At 39.7% G+C, this 18,409-nt stretch overlaps 1 protein-coding gene across 1 annotated transcript in view; it reads left to right on the top strand.

Moving 5' to 3' along the window:
• The window catches only part of trabd2a (TraB domain containing 2A), a 42,606-nt gene extending 24,632 nt beyond the window's left edge, over positions 1 to 17,974 (top strand). The window contains exons 5-7 of the mRNA XM_026340363.1: positions 11,695 to 11,785; positions 13,685 to 13,948; positions 16,403 to 17,974. Coding sequence (XP_026196148.1) covers positions 11,695 to 11,785; positions 13,685 to 13,948; positions 16,403 to 16,601 — 554 coding nt within the window. The 3' untranslated portion in view covers positions 16,602 to 17,974. The remainder of the gene's footprint in view (positions 1 to 11,694; positions 11,786 to 13,684; positions 13,949 to 16,402) is intronic.
• The last annotated feature ends 435 nt before the right edge of the window (positions 17,975 to 18,409 follow it).

Consider the following 18,409-nt stretch of genomic DNA (forward strand, 5'->3'; position numbering starts at 1 on the left):
CTTTGGCTCTCTCTCTCTTTTTGTTTTGAGTGTCTGGACTGGACTTTTTGGATGACGTCTTGAGCCTTTATTATACTGAGACATTTAGATTTTTTGTCCTAGTATATAATAAGTTATCAAAAATATAAAGCAACTATTCTTTGATATTCTCGACCAGGATGATGTTTAGGGCTGGTGCCAGAGCAGCAACCCCACCACCCACATCATGCACTCAGATTATTTTTGTGGTGTCTGTCTAAGATGGGGTTTCGTCCCACTGAGCTGTTTTGTGCATTTATAATCTTCATTACACACAGTAGAGATGATCTAGATATGAACAAGACAGAGATTGGCCGGGAGATGATACGATCTGCTTACAACAATTTCATGTTTATGCATGACACACTCATGATGACCACCCAGTACTGTATTTTGAACTCACAGGGTGTTGTGAGATGGTTTATGGAATAAAAAAATAATGTACAGCTCTTAGCCCTTTCTGTGCTAAACTAAACAAAAATGGGCCAGTAGGGTAATGGAACAACTGCTTCAACCTTTACTGACATCCAAATCCAAAAAGCTGTGAACAAAAAGGCTCCGACAGCAGTTTGGGAATTTGGCAAGCATTCAGTGATCTGCTTATTCTTGCAAAGCAACATAACTCCAGACTGGCCGGGGTAGCATTTTTGACAGATACAATTTGCAAGTTCTTACACTCTGTCAGAAAGAGTTTGAATTTCAGCAGGCCTGCAGTGATTTCAGCATTGTAACTTATATGGAAGCTAACGTAAAAGTCCTAACAGAAGTGTAGATATATGATGTGTTTTCCACTTTTTTGAGTGGACCCCGCTTTAAGTATCAAAATATGGTCATGCCCTGCTCTGCGGTACTGTAAGTGCATTGTAGGATGTAGTATAAATGTTGTTTATTGGATAATTAACTTTTTCTTGTGAGACAAAAATCACTTAAATTGTGTTTCCCATACAAATAGCATATTACAATGAGCTATTTATTGCTTTTACTGTAAATGCTTGTTGCAGAATATCTACAAGGACTAAAGTAAACCTGGTGTGTTGTTTTAATTCGTTAGAACTTTTTATATTCTAAGATATAAAAAAAAAAAAACTGTAAGCAAATACCTCCTAGAAATTTGTCTTTTCCCCCCATCTGTTTGTCTGAAATACCGCAGCCATCACTCAGCGTAAATGACGATGTCGAAAAAGGACCATATGTTCAGACAGGCATATGGAAGCAGTTATTGCTCTCCTCCATAGGTACAGTAACCAAATCCATATATACAGGGAACCGGTGTTCCCTTCATAATCTCTGCCATACCCTGGCACTCTTGCCTTTAATAAAATGATGTGTTTACATATCGTTGAAGGCTGGGAGCTCGGTTTCTGCCGGCTCTTACAAATTCTTGCCTTCTTTTTCAGGTTGAACTCGAATGCATCCATGTTTCAGTCTCAGCTCTGAGCTGCTTAGCACATCATGATTCCCCTCAAACTTCGTTCCAAAACCACAAATTTAAATATTTGCGGTGGTGTAATTGCCAGTATGGTTGACAGGCTCTAACGGTTACTGTACTCTTTTCACAGACAATTAAGGTTTGCCTGTGGATCTTTTGCTATTTAGGTTGGTAGGGCCATGCTAAAATGAATGCCCCTGAGTTAGTGAGCTATTTAGCGAGGTGGGCAGGCCGTAGTAAATGGATGGCTCGGCCTTAGGAGCTGTGGCTCATGACAGAGTTTGACATGAACTCATAACTCAAACAGAGCACCTTGACTTGTCAGTGTGTGGGTAGCTCTTGCTGCTGGAGTGGGGAAATTGTCATTTAATACGCTGTACTTACTGAGTCCACTGCAGTTTAGGCATCAGCACCTTAACAGAGCCAAACTTATAAGACAGTAGGAATCAAATCAATGGTGGTTTGTTTTCATCATTTCATTTATCACCTTTATCATGTATCCTATAATGTATCTGTATCACTGATCTAGATGAACAGTGCTAAACTGCCTAACTTAACACTTATATATCAACTCAATATATATCACAAAAGTTTAGCTTATTGTCACAAAGTGGTGTATGTCATCTTTCCAAACATACGCTGTGCAGCCAGACATAAACATTGCAAGAAAAACATCATGTCGCTTCAATAAGGAGGAGTTGGAGCAAACTGCTGCAGAATATGAGTCTGTGATACAGTCAGACAGCATGAAATAAGATCATTTTAACTTATTTAGTAACTAGTCTCTAGAGAAATTTGGAAAAACATTACATAGATGTTTTTTTTTATCTTAACTGCTCCTGTGTGTTTAATATTTTATTATAACTGATTCCTATTTAAATTCTGTTATAAATCCCCAGACCTTACACATACCTGGGCCAAACCGCTGCAGTGTGTTTTCACACTAAGCACCACGACATCACTGCCGCCGCCCTCTTCCACTCTTTTTTCTTCCCCAAAGGGTGTAAAATAAAAAAAACCAAAAAAAAAAAAAAAAACGTGGTGCTTTTTCATAGCACCTCGCACTCATAAACAGCCAGTTTACAACTGTTTGGGGCAGTCGCTGACACGAGTACACACATGTCATACGGCACCATTAAAACACAGGCCAGACCTACCACACACTTAGAAGGGAAGCAGCCAGGCGGTGTCAGAAATATCTGGACCTGGATCAGGTCCTGGATTTAAGTTTGAATGACATATTTAAGCTACAGCTACATTTTTTTTTTATGTTACAAGAGGATTATTGTTATCCTTGTGCTTGCACAGCCATTTAAATATGAAATGCAAGTGACCTACAGTGTCAGCTACAATGCAGAAATGCAACACAGCAGGTTAGTGCTCAGACAGTCTGATCATAAAAACATATCTAAACAACATATGATTTCATAACTTTACAACCTCTACATGAAATTGTGTCGTGATGGTAAAAATGTAATCTTGGTTAAATTAGTGTTCTCAGACGCACTGTAAAACGTCATCTATCACAACAGATGGACCGTGTTGAGCCTTACTTTCTTTTATGGCGTGTGCCACACTGACCACCTGTCACTGTTTGTCTGTCTGCGGGGCTTCCTCTTGATCTTCTTCCTCTTCAGAAGTGTCTGTAATCTTAGTTACATATTTATGATCTTAAGTACAGATCCATAAACACGAAAAACATTGGACCAGTAGGATGTCAAGACGTCGGGGAGCGTCTGTAATGTGTCATCTGTTACATCTTAGTCTCTTCTTAAATGGGAGGATAAAACTGTCAGCCGTCCTGGATAACAAACTGGCTGTTAAGCTGCTAACTGAAAAGCACCTAAAGATATACATTTTTTTGCTCTCATCGGGCCAAAGGCCTCGGTCTCTGTACTTGAAAGACATATTTCATGCAGCCTACACCTCTTTCTCAGTCGGAGCAGTGAACGCCTGTCACAACAGCTTGTTGTGATTTATTGAAAGAGTTGAACTCCTCACCCCTGACCCCATTCAGACTGAGCAGTATTTCCTAATGCACCTGGATCTTTACATGCTTGCCCAGGGGGCTAACCTTTCATTTGGCCCAGAAATACCTGACTCTTATATGAAAGGGAAAGGAAAATTATATCTTTAGCTAGTGAGCGCCAGCAGTGCATCTACTGATGATTCAGAGCGGGAATTGTTATGAAGGACCTGTCCTTTTTCATTTTGGGGCTAAACCATAAAGGAGAGCAACACACTGCCCAGAGGGGATGAAGATATGAAGACGCAGAGGAAAACTTCACTTGTGATATTTGTGGCTTCCACTTCTCCATTTCGCTTTTTCACTGAGGATAATACATTTTAGTTAGGCTGAAGCAAAGATTTTTCTGGTTCACTCCATGAATGAGGCTGTGTTGCTGGCTGGACACAGTGCGTGCGTGCGTGCATACTGTCACACAAGCCAAGCACGATTCTGGGATGCCACAGAGCATTTGAATTTGACTGTTTATACTCAAAATAGCTTCATTATGCTGATCATGCAATATATGCCAAAGCACAAAGATAATGGTAACCTTTTATAGTCATTGTTGCGTTGTTTTTGTTCATAGTTATGACTGGTTTGCTGTACAAGAATCCTGAAATTAGCGACTCACTCTTAGTCCATAAACTTCTCCAAGTGTAAGTGCACTTCCCCTGTGATGCTGTCCTCTTATTGCAAATGCAAAAACAAAGGTTTTTTTCTGGATTCAACAAAAATAGGCACTGCTTTAATTAACTCCTACTGTAATTACTGCAGCAGGTTTTGCAACTTCTGTTTTGCGTCACTAAGGGTCTGGATAAAATAAGGGATTGTAATCAGTAAAATGTGATTTCTGTTTTTGTTGAGTTTGTTTCAGACAGTGCACTTGGTGCATATGCAACATTTGGCCATGTTTTTGTTGTGATGCTTAACTATTTGCAGGGAAACATTTCTGGAAAAGTCTGTGATACCACCCACAGCACGCCCATGTTGACTACATATTAGTGAATTAGTGTTGAATTGATGGGTAATTGAAAAACACTGTGTTACAGTAACAAAGAATTAGACAAAAAAGAGATAAAAAGACAAAATAAAGAGTTTTTTTTTGACCCGGCAGGAAGAAATAGCATGAGATAAGACAACTAAAACCAGAGTTTGTGAGAATTTACAGGCCTCTATCATGTGGCTCTGCTCTTAGTTATAATCTAAAGCTAAATCACAGATGATATGCAGGCCTCATTGGACATCTACAAGATTTCGTGCCGATTACTCAAATTAAATAGGCACAAAATTGCACTCTGGGCCACATGTTTTAGATGGAGGTTCTGTGAGAAAACATCTGAGAAAAATGATGTTGAAGGCTTTTGTAAAAAAAAAATATGCGACTACTCCCTTTGCTATTGCTTTTTGTGAACAGAGACAGTTGAAAGGCCGAGCGGAGACTCACAGCGTGATGTGAGACTTTCAGGCGTAAGTGTATTTTCAGAGGAAGTGGTTTTGGGTATGCGAACAGGACGAATACATTTTGGCAGGTATGGATGAGCAAAAATATACTTTGTATTGTAAAAAAAACAAAAAGTGAAACTATTTAGCCCTAGGTCTCCCGAGCTGAGCCTCTATGATTGATCTAAAGCATAAAGTAGCTGGTCATGTTGTTTGGCAGAAAGCTCAGTTTCCAGACTCACTTCCCATTTGGTGATTTTAGTCATAACTTTGTGGTGCAGTTTCTTTCCAATAATGATATTTCTGATGATAATCTTGTTAATTTGATAAAAAAAAAAAAAGCAAAAAAAAGATCATTCAGCTCTCAAACATGTGGACTCGTTCTCACTTATTCAATATGAGCTAACACACTGGTTTAGTTTTCGCCTTGTGAGGCCTCAACACAAATCTTCTATCTATTTAGCTTTTGGCCTATAAATGAAAAATCATGAACTAATTTAAAAGTCAAAAGGTTCTCCACAGTAGACACATCTTAATTAATTGGGTTAAAAGTACTGGTGATGCTGGTGCATTTACAGTTAATATAAAAAGCCAGAGTTTAGGTAGGCAGGTATCCCTCCACCGCTCACAACCTGCATATAAAATCTCCTTTCACCAGCCTTTTCATAAAGAACATTACCTGAGACTGTACTTAAAAGTAACCAGACCCTCAGTGCCAGGTTCATTCGGAGCTGGCAGTGCTCCGTTTTCACTTCGTACTAACTGCTCACTCTTTCAATAACTTCAATCTTTGATCACTCTTTTATACGACCACGGCGAATAAGCCGGTGTGTGTTCAATTGCCATCATTTCTTGGCAGCGAGAGCCAAACTGAGGACTGCGCTGAGAGAGTGTAGAGACTATTGCAGCCTGACAGATGTAATCTCTAACACAGCTCTAAAGTGCTGTGTGCTACCACAAATTTTCAGTGAGGGTTTATTTAAAAAACAACCTCACACCACAGGCCTCTTATGTGCTCTGTTTCCCATTTATTCTCAGTATAAATTCAGAGTTGAAGTTGCTCAGCACAAGCTCACGAAACCTCTTGCAGACACTTAAGCAGTTTTCGCACTAATGATAAACACTGGAACATAATTCTTTTTCTCAGATGCAAGGCTAAATAATTAAAATATTGGCATGTTTAAGAGTCTGTCTTTTTAATTTTCATGCGTTAGTTGAAAGTTAAACAGACCACCTCTCTTACCTTCAAAAACTATCCTCAATAAGTTTCAGTTTGGTGCCTTTTAAGAGGCTGACATCGGTCCTGTCAAACTGAAATGCGACTTCATGCAGCCCTGGCTCTGCTCACGTTTTAAACAGCAGACTTTACATGGGCACCACGTCAAGACACAGTCTACACAGTCTCAATACAGAAGTGTTAAAGTCCTAAACCAAGGGCTTTACAGGATGCTCGTGTCCTCAGTTATCAGTCTGCCATCTGACAACTTAACATTCCTGTGTTCCTGCTCTCGCCTTAACCCTTTGTCCCTATTGCTGTTTTTCTTTCCGTCCTCAAATCAGCTATTGACTCCAGCACTCGTCCTGCTCTTCGGTCTCTGCTCCTGTCTGTCTTGAATTGACTTGTTTTCTGTCTGTATCTACATCCTGTCTGTTGTTTCTGCATCTGCTTGTCTCTCCATCTGTTGACGTAATGGTGATTGGTATCAATTTAACAATAAAGGGCCGACCTCTTGAATTCAGCCAATTTTTGAACTTTGTCTCACACCGTGTCTCTCTATGAAATAGAAAGAGAAATGTTTTGGTGTTGGTTGGGATGTTAGCATTCTTTGGCTGGACTTAAGACAGGCTTATTTCATAGATCAGAGGTGCATTCGTGCCTTTAGCTTGTTTTTGTGTTTTCAAACTCATGCAGCCGTATCACAGCTGTTTTTTCTTCCTTTCTAATCCAAGGTTTCTCCTGTCTATGGGGACAGATTGTTTCCATACTGTTTGATGTTGATTGTTTAATATTTGGGCAAGAACAGCATATGTGCTCTCTGTGCACAAACTGTAAATCTCTTACATCTTAAGGTTTTTGTGCGTTGTCAAACACGCTCAAAATGTCGATTTGAAAAATTTCCCTCGCTTTTCTCATAGTTTTGTTGGAAATTCTGACATCATTAGCACAAACAGGGCCCGTACAGTAGGACATCTGTGACTGAGGAGTAAGAAGCACTAAAGCAACACGGGGAGGTTTAGTTTGGCTCAGTCAGCGTTTTACCCTCAAACTGGACTTTTCTGGTTTGTTTTTGTTAAATCACAAGTCGTTTTTATGTGTACCATTTATTTGCAATATGTATAATACAGAAATGGGACAGTTTGGTGCAAATACAGCATACTCCAGGTTTAGGAAAAGTTGGAACCAATGACACTGAAAGATTTTTTTCTCTTGTGACCCAAGCTGAATTTGTGGGCTTATGTGCAGACTAATTTAACCAAACACTCTGTGGTTTTGGCTTCTGACTTTCTACACTATTATATTAAGAGTATCCTTATCCTGCAGGGACTTGGGATCAAAATGACAAAATATAGTTGCAAGTAACATCATACTAAATTGATTCCAGGCTAAAAAGTAAATTTTTTTGAAAAGGATTTTTCCATGGCCCATCCAGTGGTGAAGAATCTTGGTGCCTGCAAGGATGAAATTGTATTAACATTAAGAGACGCTTATGTCTCAACACTCAACACACAAGTGAAAGATTCACTTAAAAAATACCTCTCTTTTACTCTTTGACAGTACTTATCTGATGCCCTCCAGTTTTTTCGTCTTCTAATATCTTTGGCCACCCTACAAGCGCAATATTGGTGTAACAGTAAAGTCACCACTTTGGATGGATTGCCACAATACATGGTATCTATTTATAGGGTCTTAATGATTTTGGTACAACTATATGCTTTGTTTTAACTTGTTAACACAAACTCTCAAAAGATAAAGAGCTAAAGTTTGACATTAAAAACTACCACATTATTGGCTTGTCAGTTTCCATGTCAGTGTTTAATCATATCCTCTGTCTAGACTGCTGCCAACAGTGTCCTGATGTTTTTTGAATTGCAACCAAATCATAATAGATGACGTCTAAATCTAAGAGAGAGCAAATCTGACTGTGTGTCAGAGAGATGAAACAATGTCATTTATCCGGGGATAAGAAGAGATCCCGTGTAAACGGAGCTTGTGTTTCCAGATACTTGATGTGTGTGTAATACCAGCTGGCATTGTTTGAAGAACACCAGGATGACCATGTGATCTTCATTCTAGTGGATAACCAATAATTTTCCTGTTACTTGTCTTTGACATGACTATCACTTATGTGGATGGCTGCGCTTCCCTGACATTTAAAGATGCTGAGGTTTTGCCTGACTGCTCAACAGCTCAGCGAACCAAAACATTGATTTTCCTGTAAAACCGTTGGCTGGTTAGCTCCTCGGATGCCCTAGAAATGTCAAATCCTAAAATCCAATCTGTTATTTCGTTTTGACAGATTTTTGAATAGCTTAACTCTATCTTGTTCTCCTTCTTTCTTTGTGTACAGTGCGCTGATATTTCTAAAAATCACTGTAGTGTTAACCTCAAAAATTGGCCAGTTTTAAGCTATAATCAAGCCAAATGTTTGCGGTTTTATGTCACTGGCAATAAAATTTACTTCCAGGAAGTAAGACGTCCAATTCAGACTCAAGAAAGCACCAGACACCTCATTGTCATCTTCTTCAATAAAAGGCTTCATTCAGTGCTCAGTGGTGGTGATTATGGGCTGCTGAGGCCAGCGGACTATAGCAGGGAACATGTATACATAAACAGCTAGAAAAGGCTATACGGGCCAGAATGGCCTCAGCGCTGCCTTTTGCGTTTGTTTATCCAACATGCTGTAATGTTATGAGAACTGCTGCTCGGGCCCTGGTTACATGTCGTAATGTAAATATTGATGTGGAATGCCATTTAAGGCTTACCATATGTTCTTCTTTAATGTGAACCGCTGATTCTAGAGATCGGTTGTCTTTTTTTTGAAGAATAATACAGCTATGGTTCTCAGCTGATATCTGATATATCTCTGTCTGAGAACAGGTGTGCACCAAAGCATTTTAGGAAAGAAAGACGCATCATTCACTCAGGGAAAAAAGCCATTGATGGAATAACCTGGTCATTTAGTATATTCATGCATAACATTGGTGAACCTAGACCTGAGTAGTCACTAAGCATGATGGGTGCATCACTTCATCCGCTTCTCTTCTTACCCTGATGCGCCCATCACTCTGGAACAGGGTAAATCTGGACTCATCAGACCACATGACCCTTTTTCATTGCTCCAGAGTTTGATCTTTATGTTCCTGACCATGGCCAAGAGAGACGGTGGCATGAGCTATGTTGTGACCGCCTTGCCCAGTGGTCCCATGCACGAGTGCTGCTGTACTTAAGAATTTAGTTGTGAATGAGAGCTTTCAGGTCGCTTTATCTCTTCCATCTTCTCTGTCTCAGCGTTGCAGTGCTCACACAGTGAACATATTGTACATTGGTGCACATATTTTTGGCCCATTTGATAGATTTAAAATGTTTGAAATTTAGCTTGAATAAATAATCTGTGGAAATAAATGTCAGATGTCACATATGTCACTACAGGAGTGTGCTTTTTAATCTGTGCATTGGACTCTGGCATGGGCTTGAGCTGGATTGGTGCTTAAATAAATGATTTTTTTTGCAGAGAAACATTAAAGAAACACTGAAAAACCTTTAAAGCAAACTATCTATTTACTGAAGGAGGTATGAGTGATGTTGGGAATCTTAAATAATCAAAAGAACTACTCTGTGCAGTGTTAGGATACAAAGAAATGCTTTATTTGGATTTGCCATGAGACAACTAATAACCATAAAAACTGATTGTGATTGTGTGAGTCAACAAGTTTAACAAAGCCGTGCACGGAAAACATCTGGGAAACCAGCGTGGCAGAACCAAACTTAATACACAGCAGGAGGATGCTATAATGTGCATGTGTCAGCTCTACAACATCAGCACTTTTTATCACAATTATCATGTGTGTTCTGTTTTGAAGAAAATATGGAAGTACTAAAGTAGAAAGAAAATATGGCAGCAGTTTGGCTGTCCCGGCGCTGTTAAACGTCCTCTCTGACCCTACACATGACATTGACGCCCCGAGAAGGAATCCGTGATCTTTTGAAATGAAAAACTGTGCTTTCTTTACAATAGTTTAGTGGCCAGGACACTTCATCTTCCTGTATAGGATGACAAATGCAGTTTTTATAATTCATTCATCATTCATTTTTTTTCATGTCCACTAGCAGCAGCAGATTGTAGCTTTGAAAGATGTTCTTGTTGGACTGCTAGTCATAAAAAACAGTGGCAAACACACACTTATGAGGAGTCAAATTTACAGAAGAAAATGTGTGTGTGCCAGTGTACAGTTGTTTTATAGTGTCAAACTTTGATCCATAATTTTCTGTTATATTGTCTAAGTACACTCTAAAGTGGAAGATGTGTTACAGTCTCTATAAATCCTTAAATGAAACCATAAAAGCTCATTTGGAGTTTGGAGCTGTTGTGGAAGAGCACAGACTGTGACTTGTTAACACATCTTATTTCTTTCTGGCAAACAGCTTTTGAAACAGAATACTTCCTTTTTTTCACATTAAAATTGACAGAAGTGATGGTTTACCAATGTGCACGTATACATATTTGTGTGTGTGCGTGTGCACGTGTGTGTGTGTGCACGTGTGTATATGTTTCCATTTGTGTGTGCATGTCATCGTGAACGGTGTTATGTTCCTTTGATGTCCGCCCACCCTCCTGAGGCCCTACATTGTGCTGAACAGCTCCATTTGTCCCACCTTAATCCCCTGACATAAACTCACATAAATCACACCAAGTTGTTTCTAAACGCGGGCAGGCTGGAAAACTCTGTCTCTCTGTCTCTCTGTCTCTCTGTCTCGCTTCGTTTTCCAGCTCTCATGTGGCGTTTAAGGCCTGCTGCCTGCCAATTTAGCTTAGCCTTTGTATTGATAGTGATTACTGCTTGAAATAAACATAAAGGCATGCCTATACTTGTCATTAAGTGGGACATTCAGATTATTTAGAGAGAAATCTACATTAGGACAGAATCCACACACATTTATAAACTGTTAAGGTCAGTAAACCAAATTAAACGCTCACATTTTTCAGTGCAGTGCCTCCTTTTTTATACCGGGACATCATTTTGGCTAACACTTATTAGTTCTAGAGATGGAGCAGCATCATGGCACCCATAGCACATGTAGGCCGACCTCTCTCTGTCAATGGCTCAGGGCCAGATTAAAGTGCCAGGGCTCATTGTTTACACAGCTCTTTGGTGCCACGGCTGAGGAGACCCAAACAATGGGCCCCCGCTCCCCTTTGTCAGAATGAGGGGGAGAATGGAGACCTCTTGACATGGCAACCTGAAGCCTCAATGCCCCCACTTCACCTAGCTGAAAGGGTCAGAGCAAGAACGAGGGGAAGTTAGAGTTAAAGAAGAGGAAGAATGGCGAGGTGAAAGAAGGAAAGGGGGAAGAAAGGAGGTTTGATATGAAGGAGGAAAGAAAGGAGGAAAGAAAGGAGGAGATACATAGGTGTCATGATGAAGATGTAGTATGCATTTGGACTGCCCTGTCAATAAAAAGGAGTAGTATTGTATTCTCCTCATTGGTACTACTCTAATGTTTGTGTGTTAGTTATGGAGCTGTGCAAGTGTGTGTCTCTATTAAAATCAGTCATCACTTCTCTTTTGCTGGTTTCAGGTCATTTTCTTGGCAACAACACCGTCATTGATGTGCTCCGTCGCCAGGGATACGAGGTAGAGCATACTCCTGCTGGGCAGCCCATAAACAGGTACGTTTACTGTTAGAATGCCATTAAATACACACACATACTAACAACCACTAACACCCATAATCCAGTGACGTGTGTTATCAGGGGACTACATGATTAATTTGTTCCTTGTTTTTTTTTTTTTTTTTTTTTTATATATATATTTCTTTCCAGTGTTACAGAAATCCATTGTGCCAAACTTCTTTCTTGACTTCTAAAGAGAGTTAATAGCAGTAATTACAGCGTTAAATTGTCAAAATGTTTTGTTGTTCCAGTGACAGGAAACAGTACAAGGCTATTACTATACTATACTGAATTAAGAATGAATCCAGAATGCAGAAGATGCAGAGAAAGAAAGAAGCAGAAAATCAGAGAAATAAAGTAATTACTGATACAGATCTAAGAAGAAAATATTATGTTTTTCAATAGTTGCTGCACTTTACAATGTCTGCTTAAAGCACAAGTCTGTAAAAGTCAGAGGCCCATATTTTATCACTTAAATGGGTGTAAGGTTTCACGTCCCGGCCGCATTTTACAGCTCAACCGCTGCCTCACGGCCCTGACAGGAATATATGTTTCTCTCAACTTTTTCACTGACTGCATTTCAAATGGGAAATAATTTTCCAAGTAAGCACAACTCCATAGTTGGTCTGTGTTCATTTGCAGACCCAAAACAGATGTTGAAGTTCTGTTTCAACCCTTGTAAGAAATGTGTTGTCTGCAAATAATCAAAAACTGCACTCAGTAGTTATCCATTGAGTGATGGTATTATAATTTTTTGTATACTCACTCTCCCCTAATGAAAGGATTCATTCCATTGCTTCACCTTGACGTTTGTCATAGTTTTACCTGCACTTTTAACACTCAGGGCTTGATTTTTTTTATATTATACTATTATATTGTAGTAATAAATGTTGTTACCAAATTCAAAATTTTACAAAATGTGTGAATGTGTTGCTTAAAGTTAAAGCTCTTGCTCAGCCCATTGTTGTTATTCTTCATGACCACCACGTCAACAGACACTACAAAATTGTATTTAATACAAAAAACAAAAAAAAATTCATTGATGTCTCTCCTTCTTTAGGAGGGTTTGCATGTCTTCTGCTCCCGCTAAATAGATAGTACTGCAGATAAATCCCCAGTGGCCACCAATGAAGTGTTGTTGAGGACTTTAGGCCAACTTATAAGCGGGGTTAATACCTCCTGCTGCGAAGCATGTAGTGCAGTCTACCATGGCACACTGTGCGGGTGGCTATCTCAGTGAAGATCTTTGTTCCTGTTGTGCGTGCAAGTGAATGAATGAGTGAATCTACTTTCACACAAAAACTCCACTGTTTGATGCGGGATCGTGAGCCTGAGGTGAACTTGCATTTGACTCATTCATTCCTGACTGCTGCCATGCGTACATCAATGCACGTCCTGGGTCTGCCACTATGCACCAAGACTAAACTGTAAAGTTATACCAGTAGTTTATGTATGAACATATTTAGATACATATATTCTATGAAGGTGAAGCTGTTGTATATATTTTTTCCAGGTGGTTGTGTTGGGTTTGTGCGCCATGCATGGTGATTGTTAAAGATATTTACTGAGAGATGGCCAGCAGCTCATCAAAATCAAGAGTGTTTCTAATCAAAAAGATGAGTTTTTGGTTTTGTTCTCATACGTCCCATTCCAAACGTTTAATTTGTTTTTCCAGACAAGCTTGGCTGTGTTTTCTATTAGACTGCATGTTGGTTCTTGGAACATCCACAGCATCCTGCTTTTACATACTAGGAATTCCTCCTCTCCTCTCCTCTCCTCTCCTCTCCTCTCCTCTCCTCTCCTCTCTTCTCCTCTCCTCTCCTCTCCTCTCCTCTCCCCTCCTCTCCTCTCCTCTTCTACTCAATACCTCATGTTGCTGTGATGTTTATCGTTCAGGAGATCATCATTCGGACCAGAATCGGAGGACCACCACGATGAATCCCCTCTCCTCGAGCCTTTCCTCCATGAGCTCCCCAACAAAGAGGAGGATCAGGGGCGTCCCCTGGAGGAGGATCTATTACCCCACATGCTTCTGCCTGCAGATAGCCTGGAGCTGCTGGAGAAAGGAGAGAAGAAGGTGCTGAAGAAAAAGAGGAGAAACAAGCAGAAGAAGCAGAGGCACCGGCATTTTAACGACCTCTGGGTTCGCATCGAGGAGAGGTAAAAAGAGACAAATGGATATGAAAAATGAGAGTCCATTGAAGGTTTGCTTGTTTCTCCGTCATACATGACTTGTCTGCCTCAATGAAGTGAGGTGAAAGGGCAGAGATTAGGAAAAAAGGCAAGAAAAAAAGTACATGCTTAGCGGAGGACAGAGAGGATGTGAAGGAAGTGAGGGGAAACGCAATCTCTATAGAATAAAACTGGTGTGATGCTTCAGGCTCAAACAGCCAGCATATCACATCACTGTACTCCTCTTGCAGTCTGCACACACTTCAGTGTGGTATGAGTCCAAACTAGTTCCTAGCTGGTTTAAGTGTCTTGGCTGTGAAAATAGCAGCCTGGGAATTCCTACCAAGTATCTGGTTTTGGTCTCACGGTAGCTCCAGGCGGGGAGTAACCGGACAACAAAACAAGCTCACCTTTCAGACTTCTGCACAAGGTGTGGTCTGCCATGTTGAAACTTCTCTTCAGTTAGTTATAAGGCCAAACGTTTTCATGGACATGATTGTGCATGTGGGCTGGAAGCAATAAGGTTAATTCGACCCTCCATCCATACAGTCATTCATTTTCTACACCCACTTATCCTGCTCAGAGTTGGAGGCTATCTCAAAAAAGAGGCTTAGTCTGTCACAAGGGCCAACACATATAGACAGGCGAGCATATTTATTCACACCTACGGGTGATTTTGAGTTTCCAATTTACCCAGCTCACACATGTTTGAAAGGAAACTGGAGTTCCTGAGGGAACAAGCATGAGGAGAACATGGAAATCTCACAAGAAAAGGCCCCAAAGATGGGACACGGAACTATCCACTGAACCAGCAGGCCAACACCTCACTGTTAAATAATTTGCAGATGTATATTTTAAAGCTAAAACCTCAACTCAGTTAAATTCATGTAGTAAGGTGATTTTTGCCTCTGTATGGAAATGTGTCTTTCTTCGTTCAATATACACCAGTCGAAATCAGTGATGCAAAGTAAAATCCAACCGTGTAGCGTCTGTTCTTCATAGAAACAGAGGAGGTTTGTAAAACGCTTGTGTACATTATGTCTGCAGAAATGTTTTCTCCCCTTTCTGAGCGAGCCCATATTTTAAAACGGAGAGGAAACAGACTGTTTGTGCACACGGTACAAAGTGTACACGACTCATGCCTTTGTATATTTTAATGTCTGAAAAGGTGGCTGATTGAAAAGGGGAGAACGAGTCCAGAGAGCAGAGGCGGCAACGGGGCCACAGTTCTCTGTTGTGTTTGATGCATGGCCACAGTGTCAACCCCGGTTTCCATACATGGTATCCCAGGCCTAAAAAACCCAAATAAACCAAATTCATAACATAAAAAACAACTTTAAGCTGAGCATTCAAATACCTGCTTGTTTTTTATGATAGTTGTTTGATTGCCACTGGTATCACTGTGATGTTATACGGTTTATGATCAATCACAGACTTTATTTTGGGTGGCACTGACTGTCCAATATTTTCCAGGGTCTTCAGCTTAGGAGCGTGCTGTTGACATCCAAGCTCAGGCTCATTTCTCCACAGTGATGTCACTAAGTGCAGTCTCGTTTGACTGCAAACAGACAAAGTCAAGATGTGAACTATATCATGGAAATTTAGGGCCGGGATGGTTCAGTTCCATCCATTTGAAACTATGAAAGACTTGTTTTCATTCTTTTTAATTTCAAACTATCCCTCAATAAAACATAATCCAGACTTGTTTAGAATATAATAAAGAGAGAAATAGAGGCAGCCAAAATACAGCAGATTTAATGTGTAACACCGGATGAAGAGTCAAGTTTAGTATTTTTATATTAGTAAAATTATCTTCTAAATTGACCAGCACTATAGCAGGGAAATCTTTTCTAAAGAAATGTTCCTATACATATATAATGAAAAATAAAAGGAGTAAGAAGTCAATATGCTTCAATCTTTATTTATCTGAATGAAAAGATAAGATTTTCAGTGTTTTCACTAACATGATTGCATTTTGTAAATATAAGTGACTTCTGAAAGCTTAAGGTCATTACAGGTTATTTCTGATTATTTGGAATAATCATGAGAAAAGTGTAGTCCAATTTAAAGTTATGAAAATAACATTTTGAAAATCGGCCTAATCAGGATAATGTTAGTGTGTTTTATTCACATTTGATTGACGGTGGGCCAGGAGCATAAGCAAACTACCTGTCAACTATCATCATCATATAGCGCTGAATCGTGACTGGTGAACATAAGTACATATTTTCCAACTCGGGTCCCGGACCAGTGAAGGGAACACAGACAAAAACACAAACACGAATCTCTCAATTGCAATAACCAAAATAGCTCAGACCTTGGCACAAAATTGTATGTTCATGTAAGACCTGTCATTCATATATAAAAGATCTGTTAAGACCTTGTAAAGGACTCGTGTTATTAGAGGTTCTTAATTTAATCTGTCTTTTCTTCTCCCCACAGCTCTATGGTCCAGTCCCCACCTCCCCCACTGGTTCGCATCATCAACGGTTACATCACAGTGCAGCCTCCTGACAGAGTCCACAGCCGCTACAACTATCACCAGATACCTTCGGCATCACCCTCATCCTCATCTTCTTTGCCATTCTTCCTCTGCACATTGCTAACAGTGATCGCACAGACGTGGACTGCGTTCCTCTAATAGAGCATATTTTTTGGACTCTATAAAAACCATTTTGAGTATAAACTCTTAAACTCGTGGTTGGTTTCAGGTCTCGACTCTCAAGGTGAGCTCTGATCATGCAGCATAAGACACAGAGACGGCTGCAAAGTGGGTAGCGAGTCTCAGAGGCCGTTCAGAAAAACAGACAGGAAAAAACGGATGTGAAGCCGACTCTAGCGGTAACACTACACTCCACGATTGTTGGGTTAGATAAAGACTCAGTGGTAAATCATTCCAATAGAAGGTGTATGTCACAAATTGAGGCCTTGATAGGCATGTAAGTTAAGATAACTTGACCTGACGTTTTGCAGAAGGTTTCATAAGGTTTCAGTTATTTAACATCCACAGCAGGACCGAGTACACAAAATCGCTGCATGAAAGAAAAGTGAGAGCTTACAAACAGGAAGTCATATCAGATGACATCACGCGGCATGTCTGGTTCCTTATGGATTGAAGTGTTACAGTGGAAAATCAATAAACATCCAGCGTCTCTGAGAATCTAAACTCTCACTGAAGCGACTGCGACTGGTGAATGGACTGGAGAACATTGTTAAAACCACTGCTGGATATAAAATACCTTCAAGTGCAACTAGAACCATATGTCCTTTGCATGTGTGTGTGAGTGTGTGTGAGTGTGAGTGTGTGTGTGCATGAGACAAACAAAGTCTATCAGCTCTTAAACCCCCCGGCCATGCAGCAGGTGTTCCTCCAGAACTTAATTTATTCTTCCATTTTCGAAGAATGTTGCATGAAAAAGGGGAAATTGTAAATACTGATTCTAAATATTATAGATGTATTTTAGAATTATAAAACAAATGAGAGTTATCAAAAGTTTTGTTGTTGTTTATATGAATATATGAATAGATATGCATTATATTTTTGAAAAGAACGTGTTATCGGAAACTAACCACCATAGCCCACGTCATGTGTCTCACTGAAATGAGAGTTTGGAAGGGACATTTGATGGTATTGTATCGTACTACTATGTATCAGTGTTATCACTTGCTTTGCTGTATGTGTTTGCTGAAAGGCTTCATGTTAATGTGTGTATGTTATTTGACATAGAGACCGTTTGTTTTAATTTATTTAACTACTATAGTTTTGCTATAGGCCGTATAAAACATTCTGTATGTCTTTTAAAATATATGTTTTGTCACCATGATGTCCAAATGTCTTACTTCAAATATTTTCAACTATAATTTTTTAATTATATACAATGGCAAACATAATTCGGTTTTAAATAGGCTACATGAACCACATACAGCATAGTACTTTAGGCCTTTCACATTACACTTAGGGCATGAGATGATTGTAATAGTATTACCATGGCAACAATAAAATATTTATCTAGAGTCAAATCTGATTTTGGATTTCTTGATTGCTAAATTAATTTAAAGAGACTTTTCTTAAAGGTTAAAATACCCACCAGGTACATGAAGCAACCGATGTATGTAGATCAATAAAGTAAGTACTGTATATCAAAGTGAGGCATTCAAATCCCATAAAGGTAAAATGGGCTTTAAAGTAATACACGACTAATAGTCACTATGCTCATGGCATGGAGTCAGGGTTGCTCCATATGATGCTGTGTTACTGTGGGATTTCATATAGTAGCAAAGTGGCAGGTGACAAAAAACATGCAGGTTTCCACCACCAACCACACTATTTTATGTGTACTCAGGCGTATACTCTTCTATTTACTCCAATATATCTTTAACTCCAAAGATTAATGCACATGTCATACAAATACAGTGTGCCTCAGGGAACTTGAAGATTGGTAGTTGTTG

Source organism: Anabas testudineus, chromosome 22 (genome assembly GCF_900324465.2).
Source record: "Anabas testudineus chromosome 22, fAnaTes1.2, whole genome shotgun sequence".
In the NCBI taxonomy this organism is placed as follows: domain Eukaryota; kingdom Metazoa; phylum Chordata; class Actinopteri; order Anabantiformes; family Anabantidae; genus Anabas; species Anabas testudineus.